The sequence below is a fragment of the Drosophila biarmipes genome, chromosome 3R (assembly GCF_025231255.1).
Source record: "Drosophila biarmipes strain raj3 chromosome 3R, RU_DBia_V1.1, whole genome shotgun sequence".
NCBI lineage: Eukaryota > Metazoa > Arthropoda > Insecta > Diptera > Drosophilidae > Drosophila > Drosophila biarmipes.
The window spans coordinates 27208606-27219988 of NC_066616.1; the positions used below are offsets into that span (position 1 = coordinate 27208606).

Below are 11383 nucleotides of genomic sequence, written 5' to 3' on the forward strand. Positions count from 1 at the left end.
CCCCCACGCACAAGAACAACAACGGCTTATCCTTGGCGTCTTCGACGGCGTCGCACAGGATACGCTGCTTATTTATCGCATTTTTATGTGAAATAAACGATTCGGAATTGGCTACGTAAAACATTAATTTTATTGTGGGGGAAATTGAGATTGCACAGCGAAACAACAAGCCCCGAAGAGGAGCCGCCGACTGAGCGACACCTCGAAAGTTTCAGTTGTCCACAATTGATTCCGTTTATTATTTTACCAAGTACTGGGAGTCGGTTGAATTAAAACTTGGTTTATGATAGTGCAACAGAAAATTACGAGCTCTATGAATGAAGTTCAATACTAAACATCACGGTTGGGCGCGACAAATGGATTATCCATACCATAGTAAAATGCATTCTAAATGCCCGATTCATTAGTCTAGACTTACTCTAGTATGGCTTAGGTACAGAAGCCAGATAGTCGCAGGATGTGGAGGATAAGGTGCTTAATCCTGCCGAGCTTAATGCTGAGTTTAATGGGGCAGACGGTACAGGGCGCCTCACACCAGTGCAAATCGACCGAAATTCTATCGGAGAATGGCTGCGTGGATCGGGAATACTTCCTGAACCGAATCATCTTGAGATCCTGGAAGGATCAGGGCTTCCAGAAGGCCAAGGCGCGGGCTGGTCTGCTGGATGAAATGAAGTGCAAGGAGAACGAGATCAGGACGCCCTTTGGCTGCTCCAAGCCACCATTTCCTCCTCGCCGGGAATCGGAGCGCGTGGAGGTGCACCACAGCAGACTGGAACACAACCAGGTGGTGCACGATGGCGCGGGTTTCAAGGAACACCACCCAGATCAACTAGAAGAGAAGAAACCCGTTCGAAGGCGCAGAAAACGGGAACCCGGACTGCCGATAACTGGACACAATCGTCCACGCTCCTACGTTTTCTTGCCGGGAAGAACTCGAACGAGGCGACACAAGTGCCGAGCGAATGAGGTCCTTGGAAGAAGGAGTCGCTGCATCAAAAAGAGGCGTGCAACCCGGCATCATAAAAATAAGGAGAAGACTGAAGAAACCGCCACAACAGCTCATTCATAAAAAAATAAAAAACATCTTATGAGAACGACAATAAAAGTGTTTTGATATAAAAATGAAAGGTAGAACAAATTTTTCTTGAAGACACATTTTTAAATTTAAATTTAAAGATATTCAATACATAAAAAATCATCCATATATTTATAGTTTAACCCCACAATAGCGTAATATTATGACTGCTAAATTACGTCACACAAAATGGATTATTAGTGGTAGGGCAAGACAAATGAATGACTTATGGTTAGTTATGTATTGGTTCCACCTAATTTCCTTTAGAAAACCTCTTAGTTTCTCCAAGTCTTGCACACCAAGATGTCATTTCAAGGAAGTTGGTGTGGACTGCTACTTATATTCAGTTTACTTTTGATAAATCTTAAAAATGGTGCAAGAGCTGCATCACCGCAGTGCAAGTCCACCGAGATCCTGTCCGAAAATGGCTGCGTGGACCGCGAATTCTTCCTGAACCGAATCATCTTGCGATCCTGGAAGGATCAGGGCTTCGAGAGGGCCAAGGCCAGAGCTGGCCTGGTGGATGAAATGAAGTGCCGGGAAAACGAGATCAGGACACCTTTTGGCTGCTCGAAGCCACCATTTCCACCGCGCAGGGACACCGCAAGGTCGGATGTGCACCACAGCATTTTGCTCGGCGACCAGATCATATTCTCCAATTTTGGCGAGGCACGAGGCTCCTATAAGGCACCGGTCATGACGGCTAAGGAGAAGAGGGTTCCCTACTCAGGACCCCCCATTTCGGCACACAATCGTATCCGCAAGCACTACATCATACCGGGCCGGTTGCTTCGGACTGGACGCAGGTGTCGGCCATATGAATTCCTTGGACAAGATGGACAATGCCATCGAAGGAAGGGCAAAAAAGGGAACTACGAGCACAAGGATCACGTATACGGACTGCAATTGAGACACCGTCATGAAGCCAAGCCGCCTGGCTAGTTTTCCAGTTTCAAAAATAAGAATAAACCAAATAAGAGCCCTTATCAATTCCATTTAAGCTCGATTTACTAGCCACTTTGCCAGCCAATTGGGATTACGTTTGCCAAATATATGCATTGTGAACAACCCTCACATATGGCAGAACATTAAATGGTCCTTCGCCATCGAGCCTTTGACAAATTTAATTTAATTTTATATTGTGTGTGCCGGGTCGTTTTGTTTTACGACAGCAACCGCTTTCTTGGGGCCCATTGAGAGCAAATTAGTTGCTCGCCTTAAGTCCGAGCCATTGACAAAGGATTAATCAAAACAGATAGAGGAGCGTGTGTGCGGCGTGTGTTGTGTGTGTTGTGGGTGTCCCTTTAAGGATGACATTATGCTGAAAACATGGCAGGGGATTATGAATATAAAAGCATAATTAAATGGGATTTGCGCCTTTGGGTTGGCTTTTCTTTTCAATGGAGGCAACACTTTGAAACGGCTTTGGTATGGCAATATGGATGGCTTTGACATGCTAATTAGTTAACCTCGCACGCCTGTGAGTTTCTGTGTTCGTGTGTTTGTGTGTTTGGGGCCACATTGCTCATACGCCGCGTTTGACAGACCCCAGGCGCGGCGGCTAAGTGGCTGCTGCTCACTGCGGGCGGTGCCCAAAACATGATGAATAGTTTTGCAATAATTACATTACACGGCAGTTTCACGCTCGGCCCGCCCGAAAGAAAGTCACACGTGGCTGGCGCTGGGATCGAGTGGAAACTTTCATCTACACACGGAGAATGTGCCATAATTTTGAGGTAAAAACCCATGAAAAGGGGTTCCTAAACACATAAATCCTCAAGCCGAAATCGATATGAAAGCAAATATCTGTGATATTAAATGTGCTTGATAGCCAAGATAAATAAAGTATATTTAATTGAGTAAGCATGCTGATATACCATGTTTAAATGCAATTAACCTTAATACCTACTTATATCTTGTTTCTTCCTGTGTGCAAATGCCACATCAATGGGCATGCTGATATGGAGACGGACGCGGCGAATGGCGGGGGATATTAATCACGTTCGGAGGTAATTAGCAATTAATAACGTTTTGCAAACTGTAAATTTATCGCCTGCTGCTCCGTCTTAGGAATTTCCCATCATAAATTACGTTTCCCGGCTTATGAATGAAGTGAAAAATGATCCGATGGCCATCAACTGTCTCTTGCCATCGAATGCGATTTCCGTCTTATATCAGTTGACTTTTGGCCCAATTGGGGATTTGCTTTTGCGCATTTGCCAGCTTAGAGACGTCGTCTTTTGCAAATATGCAATATAGAAATGTACTAAGCCTGCATTTGCATCTTGCCAGGTCCTCAAAGTTAATTTGATTGATGGCCTAATCGACGACTGCCTTAATTGCCGCCAATGCAACTGCTTTGATTTCTTAACTGGCAGAGCCTGTAAGCCGTAAAGCCAACAAAGAATATTTTATTGGGATATCAAATTTACATTTTGTCTGTAGATGCTGATTTTAAATCGGGATTGTCCGGAACTACCAGGTAGGTACTTAGATCGCATATATCTGTGTCAGCTTGATTTTGAAGAGGTGCAGGTACATCGTAAAACGTGCTTGGCACAATTACATTGAAATAACCAAGAGATGCCGCGTCCTTTTTGAAAGACGCCAATATATCAGGACCTTCCCTCAACAGGACGCGAGAGTGGGCGACATCCTCCCTTTGACCATATTCTCTCCTCCGCAAATCCAGCTCCAACTTGTAGATATTGGATAGATTGCGCAAATGCTTAGGATCTTGCTTCACACCTTCCAATATATCTCCAAGACTTCGAGATGGGTAAGCCATTTTTAAGTTTTAAAATACGAATACTGAAGTAGATACTTAGTTTAAGTTAAATGGATTTTTTTGACCACGCTTGCTTTAAAGCAAAAATCTGTCAACTTGATAAAAAAAAGTTTCAGGGAAAATAAGGTCACACTTAATTTTTTCAAAAATAAGGCCACATCAGAAAATGCACCTTCTGTGAATTTGTATTCTTTTTTAAAATTTTAACAACTATTCCATTCAATTTGTTTTACCCACGGAACAAATTTTATCAAATTTAAATTCTTTTCCCACCACCAATAAAATGTAGACTAGATGGTAATACCTTAAACCATTTAAGTCGCTTTCAGCCGGACAAGTGTCTGGCGAAATTTATGGTTTCGCTGCGAGAGCAACGCGTGAAATTGGCTTCTAATTGCCGGCGAATGAAATGTCACAGCCTTTGGCAGACTGAAATCCAAGGGATACGTATATATATCTGTGGGGGAATGATGGGGAAAATCAGCCGAAACTCATTCGATACACTTGAGTTGATTTGTTTGCGGGGCAGAATATTTCCATTTAAAATTAGACATGGATTTGGAAGTGGTTTGGCAAGGCAAATCTTGTCATAAATTCCGCAGTCGATTCAAATAAATCAGTGCAGTGATTAGGGATCCAGTTCGGTTTCATTTATTTATGCACGCATAAAGAGTTTATTTATAGCCGGGGATCGAATCATTCACGCTGCAACATTGCCACTTCCAATCGCATTTATTGGGGCACTCTTCTGTATGCCTGGAATTTATGCGTCAATGCACCTGGCGAAAAAAGTCGAACATGCGGCACTTGAAAATGGGGAAAAAAAGAGCCAAAGCTGTAATATATGTATTTAAAAAAGGCACGCTGCACATGACAGTGGCACTCGTTTTATTTACACGACAAGTGGCAATTACAAAAATCCGCTGGCAGTCACTGCTCATTTCGCTGCAAGTCGAGTGGCATTAAAATGTTGCCATTTCCATTCACTCTCGCTCCTGATAGCTCTCGAGAAGCAATCCACATATAAATCGGAATCATCCTAAATTCCAAACTATATTCCCCGTTAATTGCCTGGCTTTGATTTGTGCTCACTGAACATGGCTTTGGCTTGCCATTAAAGATTCGGGCCTTAATCGCCTGGCATATCTGTTGGCCAACTATTTGGGACCCATCCAATCAGCAGCAGATGCAGCCCTTTTTATTGCCTTATTGATGCAATTGTTTACATGTGTAATTAAGTTACCGGCAGCCCAGTAAATGTGTTGATGATGTGAACAAATTTATCTGCCATAATATTTGCATGTGTTTAAGCCGAGTATTTTATTATTTTTTTCTCGTAGCCATTATTGTTATTACTATGGCCGAGATTCGCAGGATGTTGGATTCTGGCTCAGGCTGCTCGTAAATATTTATGCTACGGCCGTATTGTTGTCGGAATTAAAACGGCAAACACGACACTCGAAAAAATAATAAAGCAATCAGTTAAGCGCAGCCACTGTGCGGGTAATTATATAAATTGTTTGCTTATGCCAAAGGATCTCCCTTTGCGCTCGTCTGTGTGTTTATTTATTCGCCCGGTCCGAGTGGTCGAGTGCAATGAAATTTTATGTGCTTATAGTTGTGCTTAGCATTAAACTAAAATATGCATCAATGTTTACAAGCGCCTCGGATGATGTCAAGTGCGATAAAAACACGCTCGTAAACGCTCGCACGTTACGCATACGCCATGTCATGCAGGAACCTCAACGACAACGACGACGTCGCCATTTTGCCTAGCTGTTGTCAAACATGGCCAGACAAGGAGCGCCGGACAGGAACACCTCACTCATTGGCCCAACCAGAGGCGGTGGCAACGGGGAGCGGGAAAACCTCAGGCCAGTGATGACAGATTTATGCTTCCCAAGTGGGAAAAGCCGCTGGAAAAGCATAAAAATGGAAAAATTACCAAAGAATTATTTATTTGGATCTTTATTTAGCAGTATTATTATTTCTATTTAATATTTAAATAATATTATAAATTTTATTTATATAAAAGTATGTTTGTAAAATCATAGTTTTTAAAAAGTTATAATAGGAGAAGTTCCAAAAATGTTTCGAAATAAAATCTGAAATCAATCAAACTAACATAAACTTGTCCCAGGAAAGGCAGTCATCTCTGTGGGATCCCAGGACTGGTTCCATTTTGTAGTTGGATTGCGGGCGTTTAAGAGCTCCTCTCTCCACGGACACTCACTCAGATCGAAAGCCCGTCCCTTGTCCCGTACCCTGTGCCCCTTTCCCCTGCTCCTTTCTGCCGCCGGTGCTCCGTTTTCCGTAGTCCGTGTTCCGTGTGGCTGTGCAGATAATGCTGATGATTTTGATGTTCGTGTCATTGTCGTTCGAAAGCGTTATGCGTGACGAAACGGAAGCTCTTAAAAGGCACAATGAATAAGCGCTCGGAATGAGGCCAAAAGCCGCCCAAAAAAGGCAGCCCCAGTGCGACTGGTGTCTGATTTCTGGCAGGCAGTGTCCTGCGGTTCGCCATGGCACATTAAGAAGGACTCTGGCTGTAAATTCGCCCTGTTTTATGCGCATTTCGTTACGCCCTGATGCCGCCGCCGCTCTTTCTTGGCCGGAAGCCCCGGCTCCGATGACTCCGGGTCCAAGGCAATCGCCACGCCACGCCCCGCAAATATTTCCGCAGGAAAACAAGCCGGTGGACGGGGCATCATTATTTTAATTAGATGCGAGTGTGCCCGGTCGGATGATGGGGCTGCGTCAAGAGGATCGCGCGACAGCTGCTCCACATTATTTAATTGAATTAAGCCAAATTCTCAGTCGAGGGCCGGGCGTCACGGGTATAATGCATTTTTAATTTAGCCAAAAGTCAACTCTCGACTTAGTGTCCAAAAATGTTGGTTCAATCTACATTAAAAGGAAAATGTAAGCTATTGTTATATCCAAATATAGTTCTAAAAACTAGTGTTTTTAAGTTAAAGAAATATAAAAAATATTCACATTTAACTATAACGTATTATCTACGCTAAACTTAATTTTCCAGCCTAAATTTTGCACTGTGCCGTATTAGCATAATTTATAAGCATAATTTACACATATTGGCAGCACATTTTTTGGGGCAAACATTCCGGCTGGCAATTTGCTTAGCTGCCATTTAAATATCAATAATCCCCAGGCCCGTTGACCGCACAGCCATTGCTCACGCCATTCCTGCCCAGGACTGAGACATATTGTTCGCAGACCTCGCCCGCCCGCCCGCCTCTCCGGCCGTAAAAAATCACCGACGGACGGAGTCTATCTGTCAAATACATCAAATCTCTCGCCCCTCGCCGCCCAGAGCAAACATGCCAAGCCAAGCGGAGCTGAGAAGAGCTGAGCCGAGAACTGAGCCAAGTCTGAAATGTGTATATCATTTGGATTGATTGCCGGGTCCGCACACGGGCCAACCCGTGCCACACTGGGAAAAATAAGAGCAACCTAGGAAAACAGTATCTAAAAATGCATGAGAATTTTTGAAAGAGAATTTGTAACCCAAGAAGTCAACTAAATATTTAAATTTATATAAACATATTATACAGAAGTTTTTTTTTATTAACAATTTACAATATCATCACCAGCATTTTCTCAGTGTAGACTAGAATTCTGGGCAGCAAAGTTTCGGGGTTGGGCATGTGGCGTTTGTCTTTGTTTGCGGCTGTCGGTGGGTGTTTGCTTGGTGGGCGGGTGGTTTTGCGTGCGTGGCGGATGTGTTTTCCGCTGGGCGAGTCTGGTGGGTGGTGACGGAGAAGGAGGTAGCGCAGCCAGAGCAGTCGGAGGAAGTGGGAGACCGGTACCGGAAGGTGCAACGCCGGCCACTAGACGCCATGGCGAGGCGGCGTCTTCTGCCCCGCTTGTCACACTCGGTCTGTTGACGCGTGCAGCGGCCAAATGAGTTATGGGCCCGCTGTGGCTTATGGCCAATGGATCACGCCTTTAAGTTGGCCAAAAATTCAACGGAGTGTGATGATCATCGCGAGCCGCAGGCGGCAGACCGCAAATAAAAAGCCATAAATAGTCAACTTCAGGCTGAAGTTGTTGGCTTGGCTGCGGAACAATGCAGCCCACAACAGACACAGACCAGAACACAACACACATGGCACTCCGGACTCCGAGCTGCTGAGGAAGCTGGGAAGGCTCGGGAAGCTAGGGAAACTCGGGAGGCAGAAGATGTCGACGAAGTGCAAAGCGCTTCAAACGATTTTCCGCCAAGTTGACTGCCTCCTGCAGTGGAAGGTGTTTCGAGTGTGCACCGCCAGTGCCACGCCCAAAACGGCCAGGCGCCGAGGTCTAGCAAACTACCTATATGCACAGAAAAAAATATGTAAAAATGAAATTTACATAACTTGAATATTACAAATATGCTATCTTAACTGAAATTACAATATTTAAGGTTCCACTGGAAGATCTGATCTAAAAATTGTTAAATTTTTTATTTTCCGTATTGTTTTTCTCAGTGCATAAAACACTCCGTTTGTAAGCCGTATCTTTTATACTGCGGCGTGGGGTCGTGTGTGCTTGCATGTTTACTGCCACAACACCAGCGACGGCGACTGAAATAAAATTCTCGCCAAAGGCCTTAAGGTATTCCGCTCTGGCAAAATATGCGAGTTTGTAAGACCGACAGCAAAGGGTGTGGAGTTGGGCTGGAAAAGCGGGAAAACGGGTGAAACGGCCGCGGGTGGGGGTGGGCAAGTCACTTGGGCGTGGGTCGCCAACTTCACACCCAATCGCGGCAAATTTTTGGCAACAAACTTTTCTGCGAGCTGAAGGAGCAGCCGGAAAAGCAGTAAAACGAACTAGCTGAAGTGGGAGTCTAAGAGAAAAAGGCAGGTCACTGAAAAGAACGCCTTTTTAAATGTTTATTAAATTACATTTTAATATTTTAAAGTAAAAAGTACAAGTACAAGCTGTGATGATAATTAATATCATATATTATTTATAACTTTCAACTATCAATATTTTTTATAAGTACAATATTTATTTATGTATTGAAACGCTGAAAAAATCGTTCAGTTTATAGTCCATAAAATTATATACATTTTTCAACGAATCCTTAAAAAGAATACGTTTATTCCAGTGCACAATGGAGCCGAGTCAGTGGAGTAGCGGAATGCGAAAGCGAAGCACTTGCGAATGTGGATGAGGATGTGGCTGCCGTGCCAGGAGATGTGCGAAGATATGCTGTCCTGTGGGCGAGGGCTGCGATGGGATCGGAGGAGATGAAGGTGCGCCGAGCAGCCAGGGCGAGTGGCGAATTTATTGCCCAGGGAAGCATATCGTGGCGCGACGTCTCCCGAGGATCCGAGTGCCTTCGCGGGGGCTGCAACATGTCGCAAAGTTGTCGAAGCAGGGAATAAAGTTGGCGAACGGGCGCCTCCAGAAGTTCGGCGTCCGAGGAGCGCAAAAAATTAGAAGCTGAATATGTTTTAGTGGCGCTACTGTGCTGACAGTTGTGTAAAATATACGCCGGGCTCATAATTTATATCAGTTTTGTTAACTCAACGTGACTGCGTCGCGGGATCTCGCCGGGATAGGCTGCCAAGTGTCTGCCGGAGCATCTGGAGGACTCTCGTGCTCCTCCGTTCGTTTTCCCCATCTCAGACGAAGTTTGGGTTCCGCACTCCCTGGATACTGTTCACGGAGTCAAGAGCAACGGCCGCACGTTCGTGCAATTAGCCAAATGGCCCCACCATCTGACTTATTTGACTTTGGCTGCTTTTTTGTCCCACTTTTCGGCTAGACCAAAAATTAGATTTACTCAGTTTGGTTAAAGAAAAAAGGGGAAATTCACCAAGCCTATGATAATATCTCTTTAAGATATTAACTATAAAATAATTTTTTTTTAATCAAGAATGCCTAGTTTTCCTGATTTTCCATAACAAATATTTAAGACAGAAAATCATTATTACAAACTGTATTCAAGATACTTAATATTAATAAAATACCTTAAAGTACGGCTAAAAATGCTTGGTCTAAAATAGCAATTTAGAGACAGCTTCGTGGAGTCTACCATTTCCCTTGGTATTTATCCTCAAAATATTTGCACAATCTTAAGCCATGCAAGCGATTGCAACATTTTTGCTGCATAGCTCCGGGCCTATGGCAACCTGGCGTATACGCAACGCAAAATTTTCATTTTCGACAGAGAGCCGCAAATGCCAACGGTCTGCCCCACAATAACTCAAATCCCAAATGCCTGCCATTAGTGGTCTGCAGCCAGAGCCCACTCATAGTTTTTGTTTAATTAACTGGCGAGCTGTGGGCCTGAGGGGAGGGGAAGCCCCGAGAGCATTGTTAATCCACTTTGAAAACTCAAAATGCTGTAATCTTTAAATGTGTGGGGTTGTGGAGGAGCAAAAGCTGACCACAAGCACAACCGCAGCCCATAATGACAAAGGGGGATTTTCCACTTACCGTGCCTTGGATTTTCTGCGAGCCATGGATGAATTTTCCTTTTCGAGCACTGGGAAAAATACAAGGAAAATCCTGAAAACAGTTCTATTTGACTTCAAGAGGTAGAAACCTATTTAAAGTAGGATTTTCATTTATAGATATGATATCCTGTGCAAAGAGCTGGGAAAAAGAGTTGATCTTCTTGTTTTAAAAATATTTAAATAGGACTTTTTCCCTGTGTATAAACCTTGGTTATTTTGTGCTAATCAAATTACTTTAATTAGCCCATACTGCCCATTAAAGCCACCAAGAACTCATGGGGGAAAATTGTGAGCTTTGTTTGCGTCCTGGGAATCCATTCGACTGTCAATCAGAGCCGAAGGAGCGATTCCGATTCGAGTGATGGGAAATTGACAAAATGAAATCAGTCATAAGAATCGAGAGCAATGCAGCAAGGAACAATAACAATAAGAGTAAATCTCATTATTCTTCATTTGATTTCACATTCGCAGGCTCTCGAGAATCGAGTCGAATCGAATGAATCTCGCCTTTCACACGCAGCTCTCACAGCAGCCCGTAACGTTGTTTGCCGCCCGCCCATTGTTGTTATAAATTTCAATTAAATAAAAATCAAATTAAATTATATGATGGCCATCGACGATGATAATGACGTTGGGGAGGATGATGGCGATGGCGATGAAGATGGCTATATGACGTGCAGCCAGATAGCGAGCGATAGCCGCCCCATAATTGAAATCTTCAATGTGCTGATTTTAATGGCCACACAGTCATTGCAATTACTCGTACTTTGGTACTTTGGTACTTTGGACTGGTAGTCCATCAAAGAGCGCCTGATTTATTGCTTTGTCTTGGCCGCCTCGCCGTAATGAGGCGCAGCTCTGGGTTAATTACTTTATATATGGCCAGAGTTACGAACCGCAGCGATTTCTGGTAACTGATATTTGGTTTCTGGCATCGATTCGCAATCAGGCTGAGAGCCCCACTGACTCGCTTCGCTTTTTGTGACAAGCAATCTTTGTCATGTTTTCGTTTTGATTTGCAGCTGGGCCAAAACCCAATTCGTATTT

The 11383-nt window shown here is 43.9% G+C and overlaps 3 protein-coding genes across 3 annotated transcripts; 2 read left to right on the top strand and 1 right to left on the bottom strand.

Moving 5' to 3' along the window:
• Positions 1–418: 418 nt before the first annotated feature.
• LOC108024451 (uncharacterized) lies at positions 419–1072 on the top strand. The gene has a single exon (XM_017094368.2). It carries the CDS (start codon positions 458–460, stop codon positions 1070–1072), a length of 615 nt encoding a protein of 204 aa, XP_016949857.1. The 5' UTR covers positions 419–457.
• A 303-nt stretch (positions 1073–1375) lies between these two features.
• LOC108024439 (uncharacterized) lies at positions 1376–2073 on the top strand. The gene has a single exon (XM_017094357.2). It carries the CDS (start codon positions 1382–1384, stop codon positions 2018–2020), a length of 639 nt encoding a protein of 212 aa, XP_016949846.1. The 5' UTR covers positions 1376–1381; the 3' UTR covers positions 2021–2073.
• A 1363-nt stretch (positions 2074–3436) lies between these two features.
• LOC127011544 (uncharacterized) lies at positions 3437–4195 on the bottom strand. The gene is made up of 2 exons (XM_050888773.1): positions 4171–4195; positions 3437–3889 (listed from the first exon to the last, which is right to left on the bottom strand). Exon 2 carries the CDS (start codon positions 3864–3866, stop codon positions 3507–3509), a length of 360 nt encoding a protein of 119 aa, XP_050744730.1. The 5' UTR covers positions 3867–3889; positions 4171–4195; the 3' UTR covers positions 3437–3506.
• Between the last annotated feature and the right edge of the window lie 7188 nt (positions 4196–11383).